Raw genomic sequence first — 17,175 nt, 5'->3', positions numbered from 1 at the left:
GTGTAGTGGGGAGGGGGGCTGTGATGCCTCCTGTCAGGTCCCCCAGCACCATCATGGGATGCACGTTGGTCGGGCCATGCTTGGTGAAAAATGGCCATGCTTGTTGCTTTGTTCTGGGGAAGCTCTTGTGTCATCGGTGTGGTATTTGAACATAAGTTAGGCAAAGGAGCCTTTGAGATCTTCATCTATATTCAGCAGCCAGGTGGGCATCCATATTCAATGAGTGCCTCGCTGCCTTGCTTTGCTGTACCACCTTTCTGTGGAGGGCCTCCAAGCCCTTTGCAAACAAGCTGCCTAACAAGAGATGTGCGTGTCTGGTGTGCCGTATCCCCCGGTGTTACAGGAAATAACGACTCCTCTTACAGCCAGCCGGACAGGATAAAAAAAAAATCCACAACAAAGAGACGACTTGGTGACTTTCCCCTTTGATTTCTCTCGGCAAATTGTTTGCCAGCGTGTCTCAGCTGCTTCAGATTTGCTCTTATTCATGCCTACTTGCAACTCTGCTCTGTGGACTGCGCATTGTCTGTGGACTGTGGGTGAAAAGGCTTGGTTTTGATTCTCTTGACAAAGCACTCAGCAGGTAGTTCTTGCTTACAGATTGCTTTTGGAGTTGTTTGTTTCAGATCTTCATAATTTCTGTCATCCTGGTTAAGGACAGCAATTGTGTGGCCGTGGCTGCAGCTCTTTGACTTGGTGGATGGCTTTGGAGATGCACAGTTCCTCCATGACCAACTCCATGCTTGCAAGAGGCTGCTGGGCACCCTTATTGGGTGAAGTAGACAGGATGTCCCAAATGAATCATGTAGCATTATCAGTTCTTTGTGCATCTGGGTGGCTGTTTGTTTGTTTAGCAGCGGCAGAGTGACATACCTAGCAGTTCTATTGTGGGTTTCACACTTGATGGTTGGTTCTGAATTCACTGTATTTCTGTGTTGAAGGCATCAATTAGAGTGCTTGAAAGTTCCTGGGACGTTAACGTGATGAAATGTTGAAAATTGATGATTTTTTTTTCCATATTGTAACTCACCTTTGGTATTGGCCCCGCACCTTTCATCTGCAGATCGCTGTCACTTGCAAAGGGGGACTATAAAACTGTTCTTCGCTTACAGAGGATAAAAACTGGAGCATAGAAGGGAAGGGGAGGAGTAACATTTTCCCAGCGCTGCATGAGCCAGTGGGAGTGATTGTGAACAAAGCCCGGGGCTCTTGAAGCAGTGAAGCTCCGCTGCTCATACCAGCCCTGCCTGATAAGAGTGAAATAAAATCCAGAGCTTCCGTCTCTGCTTCTTGCTGCTGGGGCTACCAGAACCTCTGCCCCCTTTCTGTAGCTTTCTTGCAGCATGGGTTGACTGTGCTATTGCTGCCTTTGGTGCAACATTGCAAACAACAGATTTCTCTGAGCAATGGGGACAGAGATGCAAACCTCAGCGTTGTTACCCTTGGAAAAATGTTGAAACTGAGACTCTACAACTGGAATGTTAGTGGCTCCCTTCTCCTGGTGATATTTGTCCTCTTTGTCATTTATTTTTCTCTACTTCAAAACAATAAGCTTTCCAAACTGTTGGCTGCTCTGAGCCCAGCCCAAGTGTCGTGGAAAACAGGTCTTTTTTTTTTTTTTAAAGGTCACAGCAGGGTTGAGCTGAACACAAAGCAAGCATTCACGCGTGCTTTTCTCACTTTGATCATGGAATACTTCTTATTCTTGGAGAACATGCATGAAGTGTGTGGAGAGGCATCGAGCTGCCTGGAGTTGATTCCACCCTGGAATGCAGAGGCTGGACTGGACACCTGTATCTCTGCTGGGATCCATCGGTGAGAGACAGGCTTTGCAGCAACGTACAGCGGATGCCCAGCCGTGCCTGAGCAATGGGTCAACCTGCTCTTGGATGAATGAGAGCCTGTTGACTGAAGCTAACTGTAGACAAGAAATGGGGATTACTGAAGAGAAGAGGGGAAGTATTTAAAGTCCTTGCTGTTCAGTGGGCTGCATTCCCCACGAGCAGATGCAAAGTCTGAGTTCTTCTGTGTTTCTCACTGTTTTGAGTCATTTCAGTGTCTCCGTTGCTGCTCTGGCTCTGCAGCAAATACCAGTTATTTGAATTCTTGAACTTTATCTTCAAAGCTGCCCAAAACCTGGACCCAAGAGATCTCCAGGTTGTCTAATCTGTCCTCTCATTGCCCGTTGGCAGCAGCACCTGCAACAGAGTCGCTCCTTGGGAAGAGCACAGTGTCCCATAATGCAGACAGCCCACGGTGATCTTGTCCTCGCTGCTTTGGGCCCTATGTGGAGCCACGATGGCCCATGTCTCTGTGAGGGACCAGCTTATAAACGGACCTCTTTAGTGGGACTGGGAGTCTTGACTGTGCTTCTGGTGGCTCCTCACCTGGAGCCCTTCTGTCCTCTCCCCACTTGTGGAGACAGTTTCCCATTTGGGCTGCCTTCTCCCTGTGTCTTCATGTTGTCATTGCCTTTCCCTTTGCCTCTATTTTTGTTCACTTCTCCTCTTAGCATGGGGTGTCAACACAAACTAGCATGGTGAGGTCTTTCTGAATTGTTCATGCTGCTTGGTATCAATCCTGTCTAATACAAGCCCCTTTAGGACCTGGTAACTATCAGCATCTGCCCCTTCTTAAATGGGGCAGTGATGTAATGGGTAATCTCAGGGCTGGTATCTCCCAGCTCCTTCCCATTTTATCATTCGATGTCACCAACAGCTTGTCAGCTTTTCATTCCCCAACTCGTGTGTCTGCCGGCACTCTATAAATATGCTCTCTTTAGCATCATCAGCTGTACGCTCCGTTTCTTGCTGCAGCTTTGTCACAACGCAGTGAACACGTAACTCTCACCAAAGTACACAGGAATGATCAAAAGCTAATGGACGCCACTAAAAGGGAATGCAAGAAATAGGATGTTTCTGTTTTCCTTTTTCATTTTTTTTTCACCACTTAGTGCTTCATGGGAAGACTTTCTCAAGACAGTCCATCTTTGTCAAGGAATCATAGAATAATTTGGGTTGGAAGGGACATTTAAAGGTCACCTAGTCCAACCCCCCTGCAATGAGCAGGGACATCTTCAACTAGATGAGGTTGCTCAGAGCCCCGTCCAACCTGACCTTGAATCTTCTTTTACTTCTTCTGGCAATTCAAGTGAACTTAAATCAAGCAATTACCTTTATCCAAAAAACTTGTTGCCTCCTTCAAAGCAGACCTATGAGGCACATCTTTCCCCTGCAGAGGTTTTTCTACCTTTTGGCCTCCCTGCTCTAGCCTTTACTATCAGTTCAGTGCAATAATCCCCGTCTGCAATGCCAGTTCTGCTGTGCCTGCTTGCCACCGTCTGTTTAAGTTGAAGCACCAGGTTACAGACTGCACAGTTAGTTCAACACTCTTACTTTAGTTCCTTTACACCTCTTGGGTAAATACCATCTGATCCCCCTGGTTTGCAACTGTCTCATCCGTGTTTTCCAAACCGTCTGTTGTCAGTTCTGTCCCATAACCTTCCCTGACACCCTCCTGGAGTCGAAGGCAGTTTTTCCTCAAATTGTGGTGTTCGAAACTGAGTCAGAGCCATGAGCTGAGACCTCACAAGTGCTGAGGAGACCAGCAGTATTATCTGATGTTATACATCCCATTATATGTGGGTTTTTTCACAGCAGCATGGTACTGCTACCTCATCCTCAGCACATAATCCAGTATTTTTCCTCTTCCTATCCCATCCTTTCTGCTGTCTCATATCGTTTCAAGACCTGTTTGCTAACTGATTTGTTGGAGGTGTCTTTAATGGTGGCAAAAGGCGACAAATTGATGGGTTTGAAGATTGTCAGCTTGTAGCTTCAAAGCATGGAAGCCACAATGCTGATATGCCCAGTGCTATATACCCACTCTGGACTCAAAGAAGCTCCAGAAAGGATACATGTGGGTTGCAGCATCTGTGATATTTTTTTCTTAGTTGATTTTTTGGTTTGGTTTTTTTTGTGGTTGGTTTTTTGTGGGTTTTTTTTTGTTGTTTGTTTGGGTTTTTTCAAAAAAGGAGACATATTTCTAAGCTAGATGCTTTCACATGGGTTCTTCTCCCAGTAAAACCAGACCTGGGCTCTCCAGCCCTCTGAGCGAAGCGCATTGATGTAGTAAAAGCATCGCTGCCCTGGTGCAAGTGAGGGTGCAGGGGCCTGGGGAGGAAGGCAGCCGAGCGTGGCGGCATCCCCCAGGGTCTCCATCCAGGAGCAGAGATGCTCTCGGGCTGAGTGAGAGGAATGCCAAGTCTGTAGAGGAGAATTTGCAGGTAGAGGAGGAGCGAACCATCTGTGCTCCAATCGCCCCGGCAGGCTGGCTGTGGTGTGAGGATGGATGGTACCCTTGTGTGCAGGAGGACAGATGGCACACTGCTCCCCAGCTCCCACCATGACCTTCAGCACTCGCCTTCATTGCTCGCTGCGTGCCTTCAGCTTTACGAGGCCGGACGGGGAAGGGCTGCAAAGACACAGGGTCGGCATGAGTGGAGCTCGGCTGTCGGGGGTGGACGTTTTCATGCTGGAGGCATCAGGATTTGGGGCCAGGAGATCCAGGTGGACAAGCAGAATTGTTGCTGGTGGGGACTGTGCTGTCTGTTGGGGTCCTCTGAGCCCCCTTGCAGGGACCGCATGGGGCAGCAAAGCCTCAGACTCTTTACAAGGCAAAATTGGGCCATGTAACCCAAACACGCTGCGGAGCAGAGCCCTTCAATGGGAGGCAGGCACCCGGCTCTCTCGGTGATGCGATGCCGCCCTGCCTGTGACTTGGAGCCTTCCCAAGCGGCTGTCAGTCACCATCGCTGGCCCTGTTCTCACTCACATACAGTATTATCTCTACCCGCTGCTGCAAATTGGCTCTGAGCAATCCTTGATCTGTCAGCATCGCCTACCCACTCTCAGATGTCACCAGCCCCCGCTGCTGCCCTGCTCGGTAACGTGTCTCTCTGAAATGTAATAATTCATTAAGCTAAGCTTAACTTCCCCTCCCGCCCCGCCTCCCCCCCCATGCCACCCCTTCCTCCCTCTAATGGACAAAAGCAATTAAGCTCCATTAGGGATCAAGCATGTGGGAAGTGTCTCCCTCGGAGACGCTGCTGCAGCTGCATGGACCTTGTCCCTGGGTGCGTGTGGTACCAGCTTCTTGCAAATTAGGGCTCCATGAGCAAATGGTTGGGTAGGGGGAAATAGTGCTCAATGAGGGAGGTGCTGGAAAAGATGCTCCCATTCCCTTCTCTGGGTAAAGGTGATTTGAAACTCAGCTAGTCCTTCTGGATGGGTTTGATTGTGGACACGTGATGATGGCTTCTCTCACCGTGTAGCAAAAGGAGACACTAGCCTCAGCAGAGGAGGAGCTGGAAGACAAAGGGGTGGGCAAGCAGGAGGTGGCAGAGAGGGGCCAGATTCCCAGCTGGTGTAAATGAGGGGAAGCTTTCCAGGTATTCCCGGTTGCAGAATATACCTGCAGGGTCTGGTTGGCAAAACTTCTGCCAAGGAGCTGGCTGGTGTGGGGTTATGGCCCAAGGGGCAGAGGTTCAGCACATGGGAGGACCAGTGGACCAAACCAGAGGGAGAGAGGCAACTTCCCCGCTAACTCTGGCTGCAGATGGCATCTTCTCATTTCTTGACATTCCAATTTGCTAACAAACAAAGCCGGTGGTGGATGATGGCACAGCCAAAATGGTCCTGCCTCTCCTCCAGCTAGGGCAAGGAGGGTTTTTGGCATGGCATGCCCAAAACTGAGAGTGTGTTTTGATGTTGGGTGTGGGAGGTCCTTCCTTCTCCCCTGTCTCCTCCTGCCCTCCTTCTCTCCACTTAGGCTGCTTTTCTCTTCCTTGCCTTTTGTTCTCTCCCCCTTCCCTGCCCTAGGAAGAAAGTCTCATTTCAGTCTGAAAGCCAGCGATGGAGGGGGAGAGTCATTTGATGCTTAATGCCAGAGCGGCAGGAAACTTCACCTTCCTGGGGTAGAATTAAAAATGCTTGAATTGTCTGGGGATCTTAAACAAGAGATGCAGGGAACATTCAGGGCTTTTCACACAAACATGCACACACACACACATACACGAAAGCCCACACAGCATTAAGGGTGTAATAGCTCAGCTGGGGTAATGCACTTGAACTCTCTCTGCAGCAGACAGACCAATTCTTTCAGTTCTTTAGAATATTTTTTTTTGAGGCTGGAGATTGCTGCTAGTCTCTGGGGAGAGAGACGTTTGTCTTGCAGAGAGAACGGTGCCATTTGTTCTTCGCAATCTTGCTTCCCTTGGAGCAGCCTGGGACCGCGAGGGGGCTGAGGGCACGGGCTGGGTTCCTCCATGCAGCTGGGGCTCTGTGGCCACCGGGGCGGGATGGGATGGGAAGCTGTAGCCAGCAGATTGCATCCCCCTGATGTTGTTGCAAGGAAGGAAGGGTGTGCTGGGGGGGTGTCTGGTGTGAGAGATGCTCCTTGTGTGCAAATGTGGTTGTCAGTAGAGGTATAACATGCGGGTCAAGATGCCCCAGGTTTGTAGTGTGTGTGAGCACGGGGTGTGGGACCTCCTAGAAGCAGGTCCAACCATCTCGTCTCACGTACAACCCACGGCATGGGTGGGAGGTTACATACATTGCCACCCCTGTGCTTCCTGCCATATATTTCCATTTCTCTGGGTGTGATGGCCTCTACATGCTTAGGGCTTCAGGTGCTTCTCCATACAGGGTGCGTGAAAACCTCAGGAGGGCAGCCTGCATGGGCCTTCTGCGTATGGCCACAAGTGTGTGTATACCAGAAAGCAGACCATGCTTACCGGTGTGATCTTGTGTCTTAACTGCACGTGAGAAGGTGTATATAGCCCTAGCTGCATATGGATGTCTTTGCACAGCTCTGGACTGGGCTATAGGTGAAATCATATATCTTATGTACTGAGGAGTATGTTTATGATTGTGCCTAGGAGCGCGTGTGAGCACGTAGATGCCAGTGGATCTGTGCACCACATGCTGCATGAGCGGTGGGCACAGTGTTAGCTCTGGCCAGTGTTGCTCAGTGTTTAGCCCCAGACAGGAGCAAGCAGGACCTCCCAGCCAGGGCATATGGGGCTGAGTGACTGAGCAGGGGGTTTGCTCACGTGCATCTGCGCCTCTCCTCCTCTCTGTTCATTCATCCATCCCCTGGCCATGCTTTGGCTGAGGATGGCCATGCATTGCCCCAAAATGCTCCAGCAGACTTTGGCTTGTGATCGCCCTTGGTCCCTGCCTCCCCTCCTGGCCCCGCAGTGCCCCCAGCCCCCTGTGCGCCCTGCTGCCCCCCCAGCCGCCCTCTCACCATCCCCCTCTGCCCTTCCCCAGGGAGTTTGCCAAAGAGCGTGAGCGAGTGGAGAACCGCCGAGCCTTCATGAAGCTGCGGCGCCAGCAGCAGATCGAGCGGGAGCTCAACGGCTACCGGGCCTGGATAGACAAAGCGGGTAAAGGCTGGTGGGCCGGGGGGTGCTGCCAGGGGGGTGGCGTGCACTGAAGGGTGCTGGTCATGCAAAATGGTGGGGATGGGAAAGGATCGCTGAGCATCATCCAGTGCAACCCAAAAGTTGCGCAGGTGGTCATCTGGTGGTGTTGGGTGCATGCGTGAGCTCGGCCCCAGATGACGTGATGGTCCGGCCAGGTTGCAAGCAAGGACATTGCCAACAGCTGATGAAACCTCATGTTCTGTGGCATGAAACTGTCGTGTTTTGAACATGAGGCATACTACATCTTCAGGGAAGGCTGTGAGCATCACTGCTGCGAGCTTTGCTCTGCCCTGCCATGGTTTCCTTTCTGGAGTCCCCTGCAGTGGTGGGCAGGGGGAAAGTAGAGCAGTGAATCATGACAGTGGTTTTCCAGTTAAACCTGCTCCTGGAGCAGACTGGAGGGGATGCACTTGCTAGTTCCCAGCTCGGGGCTCCCACCCGGACATGGGTGAGGGCTGGGGACGGTGGAGGTTTCCAGGTTTCCTGCTGACACCCAGCCATGCACAACAGCCCGTGGTCCTGGTCCCCAAACTGCTACAGCCCCTGTCCTTGCTTGCACCTGGTGGGGATCAGTTCAGTGCATTCAGCTCTGGGAAGGGAAGATTTACAATTTCATCTAGCATTCAGACTTGAAAAAGGATGGTAACTTGAAACAAGACCTGAGCCCCAGACCTCAGCTTTTGTTCTGGGTTGGGATGTTGAGCCCCAGAGCTGTCTACAATGTTTAACTTCTTTAGTGGGGTTAATTACAGTGGAGGAAGAAGGGTTGATTACAAATATTTTTTCTTTCTGATGCAATGTGTGGTAGCTGCCACTTGCTACCCTCCAGAATTTGCTTTTGGACACTTAACCAATACTTGACAAGAGTTTGCAACATAGAGCAACCACTTCCAGGCTGGGCAAAGTGCTTAGGTGCACGGCAGTGAGGTCTGACGTGCTCAGCCAACTGTGTCTTGTCTCCTGATGCTGAACTCTGTGTTTTGCGTAGAGGAAGTCATGCTGGCTGAAGAGAACAAAAATTCTGGGACCTCAGCCTTAGAAGGTAAGACAAGCAGTGTTCTGCTTAAGCACCTGCCTGCCCTTCCTTCTGCCTGCCCACAGCTGGAGGTTGAAACCCGCTAGCTGTGATGAGAGGAGGGAGGTTTGGGGATGCCCCAGTGGGGTCTGTGGCCTGAGAGAGGGGTATGGGGAAATGGATTGACAGCATAACCCCTAAGAGAGCATGGAGGCCAGGAGGTGTCTGGTCCCATACAGGGACAGCTCTGGACTAGGGTCACCTGGGTATCTCCATCCTGTTACCAGACCTGAGTTAGCCAAGTACTGATCACCAGGTCATGGTCCAATGACCTGGCTACTGGGAGAATTGGGCCACCAACACCCCTTTCTGTTCCCTTCCCAGTGCTCAGGAGAGCCACCATCAAAAGGAACCGGACGGACACCATGAACCGTGACTCGAGCGACGAGCACTGCGTTGATATCTCCTCCGTGGGTGAGCGGAGGCTGGCACAGAGAAGACCTCTTCATCCAACCTTGGGTTAGTACAGTTTGAAGCTTTCCTCCCCAAAACCTCTGCCAGTTTATTGAGTTGTGAGGGCTGCATGTATTATGTGGGGATTGTCACCACAGATCAGCCATCTCTGCTAGTTTGACAGCAAAGGGGGCAAACAACCCGCTGCCCCCTGTACTATTTATAAACTGTGCGGTTAAGTCATGTCCCATAAGAGCAATGTCTGTGAGCTGTCTGTCCTGTCTCATGTTGTGGGGAAGGCTGGAGCACCCAACTCCTTCTCTCACCTTGACTGGAGCACCCAACTCCTTCTCCCCCCTCTTTTCTCTTAGGTAACCCCTTGAGTCACTCTGGCCTCAAAGGTGCCAGAGTGGATGGTGCCTCCTACTTACGGCACAAGGAGCGACTCCTGCGCATCTCCGTTCGCCACATGGTGAAATCCCAGGTCTTCTACTGGATTGTCTTGAGCCTGGTGGCTCTCAACACTGCCTGCGTGGCCATCGTCCATCACAACCAGCCAGCCTGGCTCACCCACTTCCTCTGTGAGTCCCTGGGCTTTGTGTAGGTGTGAGAGCACTGCGTGGGCAGGCAAAACCTCCTGCAACCTTCTTATCTCCAGCAGCCGGAGGTTGCAGCATGCCCTCGCTCCTTGCCCCAGGGCACATGGGGATGAATCCCACCAGAGTCATGCTGGTATGGAGCTGGATGGGGAATAACCTGAATTACATCCACTGTTGATAAAAAAAGGACCTTGTACAGCCATTTAATTTATCTTTGCCCTTGGCCCCGTGGCCACTGATGGCTGTTTCAGCCCTGTGGGCAAATGTGGAGGAGTTTTACTGGTCTCATGCCCCTCAGATCCGATGTGTTTGTCAAGGGAGAGAAACAGACTGCAGGTCTCAGTTGACTTTATCCCAAAATTGTGAACAGTGGTGATGGGAAGCTTGCTGGAGATCCATCTTTGAATGCCCACCAGTAATTGCTGGAAAGGTGTGAGTTTGCAGGGATGGGACTTGTCATGGAAGAGCCCCCTGGTTAAAGTTTTGGTGCAGAGCATGGTATGGAGATCCCAAGCTTGAAACTGGTTACTGGAGCATCCCCCAGCCCACCATGGGCCATGGTACAAGGTCAGGTCTCAGAGACAGTACACCCATGTCTATTCTAGTGTGGTGCTAACTGCAGAGCAGCGTGGCCAACCCCACGGCAGCCGTGTGTTACTCCTGAGCTGCTGCAGTAGGGACAGTGCTGCTTTCTCAGCCATGTTATTCTTACTCACCTTGAAAATGTCCTCATCAAGTACCGGGCCTGCCCAAATTTGCATTAGCACGCTCAGGCCTGCTGGGATCCCAGCACGCCACGGTGTGGTACAGCAGCTGGTCATGGTGAGAAGCATCTTTTGGACAAGGTGAAGAGCCAGACTCTTGCCTGCTAATGTTCAAGAAATAGCTGGAGAAGCTTTTCACTGGCTCTTGGCTGTTTGGCTCGGTTACTCTGGCCAGGTTCCAGCCGTGCAATGATTTAAATCCAGGTTGCTAATATTCCCCCACAGTGTTGTGGGGTTAATGTCTTTGCAGACACCTCCGCCACTGTCGTATAATGCTAAAGAGCTGCTCTGCTTCATGCCAGCCATCTCTGGTCTTCTCAAACCCCTGGGACACTGGTGCACCTTCCCTGAAAGATTAACTTGTGGGGTTGGTGCTCTGTTATACACAATTTAGCTCCTCACAGACAAACTTCCCTCATTCCAATCCCTGAGAGCTTGGGGAAACAGCGTGGTCCTCGACTTGTCACATGTCTGTAGCGTGCTCTATGGGCCACTGGTGGGTGCATGCAGGATGCTCCGCACAGCTCGGTGCCCCAGGGGTAGCGCATCTGTGTTTTCTCTTTCAGACTATGCAGAGTTCCTGTTTCTTGGGCTCTTTCTTCTGGAGATGTCCTTAAAGATGTATGGGATGGGGCCACGCCTTTACTTCCATTCTTCTTTCAACTGCTTTGACTGTGGGGTAAGCGGCCCCAGAGATGCTGTGGGTCTGGGGGGAGATGTTTGGCAGGTGTCTGCAGCACAGGGCACCAAAGGAGAGAAAAACAGGATGGCCCTCGCAGTGGGCAGGGGAACCCTTTCTTCCGGGACAGCCTGCCCATGCCAGACCAAGACACCAGGTCTTGGGCAGGGTGGTGGGTGCCTCATCTTCAGGCATGTGAAGGTTTCCTGCAACAGCCCATCCTGAGCCTGTCTTTGACCCATGGCTGCGTCTGCTTCTCAGGTCACGGTTGGAAGCATCTTTGAAGTGGTTTGGGCTATCTTCAGACCAGGAACCTCTTTTGGGATCAGTGTCCTACGAGCCCTTCGTCTCCTGCGAATATTTAAAATAACCAAGTATGTACCAACCATCTGTGCCTGTCACCCTTCATCTCAGACTGTGGCTGCAGCCCAGATCCAGTCGCTTCTGCTCTCCTGTCGGCATCACTGTGAGTGCTCCAGCAATGTTTCTGATTTCTAGGTACTGGGCATCCCTGAGGAATTTGGTGGTCTCACTGATGAGCTCCATGAAGTCTATTATCAGTCTGCTCTTCCTCCTCTTCCTCTTCATTGTAGTCTTTGCCCTGCTGGGAATGCAGCTGTTTGGAGGCAGGTAAGTCATTTCAAGTCTGGGGAAAAGGAGTTTCTTGGTGGTAAAGCCAAGTGATGACACCCTCTTAGGTGCCTAGGAAGACTGTAGCCTTCCTCCTCAGTCTGCTGCGAACACTGGTACCTTTCCCATATAAAAGTGCCTGCTCACGCAGGTGCCTTTGGGCTGTGTGGGTCCTTCTGGTCAGGAGACCTTTTGGGCTCTGGCACCAAATGCTCAGGAGACCTTCCTTAGAGTGAGGAGAGGTCCTCCTAAGCACAAGAGAGCTGATAGCACAGCAGTCAGGGGTTTGATGGCCTTGGTACTCCAGCCCATTTATGTCCTCCCGGTTCCACTTCCAGGTTTAACTTCATTGATGGGACGCCATCAGCCAACTTTGACACTTTCCCTGCAGCCATCATGACGGTGTTCCAGGTAGGAGCTGGGCTGCAAGGGGACACAACCAAAGGGACTTGGGACCACCTGCTCACTTCCCTCTGGCTGGAAGGAGCTCTTTAAACCAAACAAGTTCCCCTCCATCAGATATTAGGATATAACTTGCTTCCTCCCTCTCCTCCTGTATAACAAAGTGGATGGCAAGAGATGGAAACTTCCATCTCTGTTACAGAAGGTAGAAGAGTTTCAAAACTGTTCTGAGAAGACCTAAATCTTCAGCAGTGTCCAACATCATCTCCCTCAAGTGCTGCAGCTGTAGAGCTGGGTTATCCACTGCACAGGGTCTCTGTACTTGGCTCCTGCGCGTTAGTGGGATGGATCGAGGGGGCTGTCCAGGTGACGAGAAGGTGCATGTAACAGAGCTGCTGGCTTGCTTTCCTGCAGATCCTGACGGGTGAGGACTGGAATGAGGTGATGTACAACGGCATCCGCTCCCAGGGAGGCGTTCGCTCAGGCATGTGGTCCTCCATCTATTTCATCGTCCTCACCTTGTTTGGAAACTGTATCCACCTGGCTACTGTGCTTTTAGTGGAGACAACCCCATCTCCTCTCCCTCTCTGGAGGCACCCCTCTCCCCACCCACTGCTCCTTCCTCCTCTCCCAATTAAGGGAGTCCCATCACACGTGCAGTAGCCCTGGGTATCTCAAATGCAGAAAAGGAGCTGTTTGGAGGCGTGCTGAGGGCTGTATATATGGGATGGGTGAGGAGTTTGTCCCTGTGGCTGCTCCTCACTGAGCTGGTGAGGGGCTGTCAGGGCCACCCTCCCTTGGTGGCTGCAGACACCCATGTCCTTAACTTGTGCCTGGTGCATCCTTAGCTGCTTGCAGATACTCTGCTGAACGTATTCTTGGCTATTGCAGTGGACAACCTAGCCAATGCTCAGGAGCTCACCAAGGTACGTTCCGGTTGCTCCTTTTTCTTGGCTTGCTGGTGTGAAGAGAGTGAAGGAGGGGGCCAGCAGGAAAGTCACCAGGAGCACTGCCTGTGACTGTCCCCACTCCAGAGCCAGGGCCACCTTGTCCTTTAGCTCAGCCTGCTTTGGAAAGAGGTCAGGTCAAATTGGAAGTGGGGGTTCTTCTTCCAGGAGGGTATGCAGGGTGCTCCCCTGAAACACAAACCCGCATTGCTGGTCAAAGCCATTTAGAATTTGATTTAGGAAAGTGCTTAAACCTGCTGGTCTCATGTCTCTCCAGGAACACCCATGCTTCCCATCAAGTGTGGCTTAACTGTTTCTCCATTTAAGCTCCCCAGTTTCATTTGCCTCCAGTCAGATTAAGATAACCCTCATCTATCTGATGGGGTCTGATGCGGGGACAGTTATTTGCCCAAGCACTCTGGAGATGCGGACTGGGAAGTGCTTTCCAGTGCTGTCAGTATTTATTCCCCATCTACCCGCAGGGCAGTGGATGTGATTTAGGATGCAATTTAGGATGGTGCTTGAGAAGGTTATTGGGCTTAGCTGTTTTTAAGACCATGTTGGGAAATATTTGGGGAATGCTAAAATGTTGGGGCACCATCTGGATAATGGTGAGTAGGCAAGAGTTGCAAGGGTCATTGCTGCTCTTTGGAGGGAACCAGCGATCCCACAGTTTTTTTGCAGAGCCCATGCCTATTACTCCGGTCCTTGGGGCTTACTGAGAGGCTTCCACATTGGTGTAGATCTGACCCGTTAGCAGCAAACGAAATGGGGCATGGTGCTTGTTTGCCTGAGGGGGGTTGGGGGGGGTTCCTGTCCTCCCGGGACGGGTGCAGGTGGCACTTCCAGGGGCTGCTGGCTGCCGCTGGGGTGAGAGGGGTGGGAGAGCCCCGCGGCGTACCAGCAGCATCAATTAAGAGAGCGCTGAGTTTTTGAAAAGGCTGAATGCATGCTAATGACTCCTAATGACATTTTTTGCTCCAGAGACACAACCATACTCATTAAAGCAATACGGTCTCTGCTGGGGTCATTCATGGATGCCTTGCCTCCCACTCCGTTGGGGGGGTTGCCTGTCTCACCCCTGTGGCTGTGAAGAAGGGGGGGCTGAGCTGGTCTATGCCGTCTGGGGCTGTTCTAGTGTGCACAGCCCGGCTCTTGCCTGGTGTGGGCTGGGTTCACTTATTTAAGTAGCGCTGACGCCTTCAGTAAGATATGGCGTAGTGGGGAAGTTATGTCCCCATAATAAAATAAAGGCTGTCTCTGGAAATATAAGTGCCTGCTCCCCTTTTCTCCCACACGCCTTGGCATCTAAGGTGGCCTGGTGTATCCTTTGCTGCCTTTGATGGTTGCACCTTCCCTTGAAACCCCAGCATCCCACTAAGCAACTCCCCTCTTTCCTCTGCAGGATGAGCAGGAGGAAGAGGAAGCCTTTAACCAGAAGCACGCCCTTCAGAAAGCCAAAGAAGTCAGCCCCATGTCCGCCCCAAACATGCCTGCTATTGAGTGAGTGACCCCTTCCACCGCTACCCCGGTGCCCCCCCAGGCCCAGCCCAGCAGGGCTTTTCAGCAGAGTGGAGAGCTGAAGCAGAGCCTGGCATGGCTGCTGGCGGGGCTGCCGCAATAAAAAGGGGTCCCCACATGGGGTGACTCCCTTTCCAGGTGATGGATTCCTGAGGATGGATGGAGATCTAGAAGCGTGCTCCCAGCGAGCAGCAATGCCTTTGGAGAGGTGTTGGAGCAGGGACATGCTGACCCCACAGGACCTGGGCTTGCCCACCCCTGCCCCAGGCAGCCGCTTCAGAGCTTGGCCATGCCAAAAATCCGCTAAAAGAGGCTTTCTGCCCCAAATGTACAGCTCAAACACTCAGGGCTGCTGCTAGGAGTGGGGAAGGAGGCTGGGGAGGAGGAAGAGATCTCAGTTTTTTCTTGAGGAGGGGTGATATTCGTTCCCGGTGAGCGTTTCTTCGTGGCGGAGCTGCGGGATTGCAGCCAGTGCTGGGGGAGAAGGGAGCAGTGGTGTCACAAATCTCCCCCGGGCTCCTTCTCTGGTAGCGAATGCAGTTATCAGAGATGGAACAGGTTTGTGAAACCACGTTTGATTGTACAGAAATTTGATTTGGGCAAGAAAAAAAGTCCCAAACCACATAAACCCCTGGCATGGTGTTAAGGAGCCTTGTCTCTGCATTTCAGGAGAAGAAAATTCTGTTTTTTCCTTTCTAGATGCCTTTTTTCCCTTTGTTTTGCAGTGTCATATGGTCTAAATCACATAAAACTTTCAAAGTCAACATTGGAATGAGGCGTTTTGATTTGTTTCCCAAAACAGTACATTTCAGTACTGCTGAAAGGATTTGGTTTTTTTCTTTTTTTATAGAATCCCTTCCCGGGGAATTTTAGGTTTCGTTATGCTTTGAAACCCAGCCAAGCTCGTACATGGCAGAATCTCTTGCAGATTTGCTGAGAGAAACCGCTGTCTTGAGGCGAGCACTGATCTGGGGGGGTCAGAGGCAACGTTGGGAATGGCCCCGGCTCCCTGGCTTGGCAGCGGTGGGATGCAACAGTTCCTCATCCTGCATGCATCATCTGTGGTTTTAGGGACAGCAGGAGCTGGGGGTACTTGTAAGCCCTGCCTGGTCTCCCAGCAGCCACAGATATTGCCCTGGTTTGGGGGTGATGGGATGTTCATAATAAATCTATGCCTGGCCAAGCGCTGGGGCAGTTTACGGGAGAGGTGGCAGGGTCTGTGTGTTGTGACCGTCTCTGGCTACCGCTGGGAACCTGTCGGATAAAGCAAGGGAATAAAAGGATATAGGGAGCAGAAGAGGCTGGAGGATGGACAGATAGGAGAGAGGAAGAGGGAGAGATGGACTGTATTAGGGCACTAAAGGATTTGCTCACGCTGCATATCCCTGCTAGAGTTTTCTAGCCATTGTCAGATCTGGCTGGTTAGGAAAACAGATCTCTCTAAATTTTTGTTGTTGTTCTAGTGGCATTGAAATGGGAGGTATTGATATTTGCAGATCTTTTTTCCAGCTTCCCACCTCATCAGGATGGATAGTGTCAGGGGCAGGAAGGGGGGGCGACCATCTCCAGCATCAGGTCTGATGTGCCTTCAGTGCTGCAATGCTGATGTCAGCAGCCGAGGAGGGCCGGTGGGGACATTGTAGTAAGGGACAAGCCAGAGCAGAGCTGGTACCAAAGGGCTGTTGGAAACTCGGGATGGTGAAGCCGAGCTGGTCTCTGCATTTGGGTGTGCGCAGACACAGATGGCTTTATTTCTATGTGGGTACCCAGCGCAGGCAGGTTTGGTACACGCGTTCCTGCCTGCGGAGAGGTCCGGTGGTGCTCGGGGATGAGTGCTCCCACGTGGCCAGGTTGGCGTGGGCGGCTGCGGTGCCGATTGGAGTATTGTATTTGTACATGGGCGCCGTTGGTGCAGATGGCTCAGGGCTGTTTGACGAGTGGGTGGCCAGATGGACGCATGCGGATGCTGTCATGTGTTGGTGCCTAACGTGGTGCGTGGATGCGTTTGAAGGCTCGGCCACTTGCTGCGGGGATGGCAGCGGGCGCCTGCAACTCTCTCTCTGCCTTGAGCGTGGCACCGGGCTGTTCCCGTGCACGTGGCCGTAAGGAGGCAACCGCCAGCGTGACTTACCCGGGGGCTGAGGGTATCGTTGCACGCGCAGGACGGCAGCGAGATGCAGCCCGTTTTGCCTGAGTGAGCTCTGCGTGCACACGGGCACTTGGTCCCATGTGGTGGGAGTATATTTTGCTTGCATGTCCTGCACACACGTGGCATTTGCAAAAAGCAAAACCTGTAAACCACTGCATGCACATTTGCATATGCTCATGGCTGTTTGCTTAGAGCTGTACGTATCTGAATCTTTTCTGTGGTGATACAAAGGATAAAGCCTTGAATCTCCCCAGCTGCACGAAGTCAGCGGGGGTGAAGGGCACTGACAGCCCTGTTAGGTTTCCTTGTGTCAGTGCTGCTCAGGAGAAAGGGGTTCTGTGGCGTCTCAGCCCCAGGCTTGTGCCTTGCTTTTGCTGGGGAGCTTCACATTCCCCTCTGCAGTGTCAGGGCAGCATCAACCCATGGTGACAGCTCTGAGCAGCTTGGGGCTGGCCTGCCACACCGCTTCCTCTGCAAAATTGCCACGTGTTGCTTGGAAGAAGTGAATTTGGAGGAGTTTGAAAGAGCTG

The 17,175-nt window shown here is 51.9% G+C and overlaps 1 protein-coding gene across 1 annotated transcript in view; it reads left to right on the top strand.

The window, feature by feature from the left end:
* Positions 1 to 17,175, top strand: part of CACNA1E (calcium voltage-gated channel subunit alpha1 E) — a 161,750-nt gene that overhangs the window by 105,549 nt on the left and 39,026 nt on the right. Inside the window, exons 10-20 of the mRNA XM_087734697.1 lie at positions 7,332 to 7,447; positions 8,475 to 8,528; positions 8,886 to 9,020; positions 9,326 to 9,535; positions 10,884 to 10,996; positions 11,258 to 11,370; positions 11,495 to 11,626; positions 11,965 to 12,037; positions 12,443 to 12,560; positions 12,887 to 12,954; positions 14,381 to 14,478. Of these exons, the coding sequence (XP_087590823.1) occupies positions 7,332 to 7,447; positions 8,475 to 8,528; positions 8,886 to 9,020; positions 9,326 to 9,535; positions 10,884 to 10,996; positions 11,258 to 11,370; positions 11,495 to 11,626; positions 11,965 to 12,037; positions 12,443 to 12,560; positions 12,887 to 12,954; positions 14,381 to 14,478 (1,230 nt within the window). The remainder of the gene's footprint in view (positions 1 to 7,331; positions 7,448 to 8,474; positions 8,529 to 8,885; positions 9,021 to 9,325; positions 9,536 to 10,883; positions 10,997 to 11,257; positions 11,371 to 11,494; positions 11,627 to 11,964; positions 12,038 to 12,442; positions 12,561 to 12,886; positions 12,955 to 14,380; positions 14,479 to 17,175) is intronic.

This window comes from Nipponia nippon, unplaced genomic scaffold (genome assembly GCF_047370975.1).
Source record: "Nipponia nippon isolate SJK-2023a ecotype South Korea unplaced genomic scaffold, ASM4737097v1 scaffold_5, whole genome shotgun sequence".
In the NCBI taxonomy this organism is placed as follows: domain Eukaryota; kingdom Metazoa; phylum Chordata; class Aves; order Pelecaniformes; family Threskiornithidae; genus Nipponia; species Nipponia nippon.
This window is presented reverse-complemented; position numbering and strand designations above follow the sequence as displayed.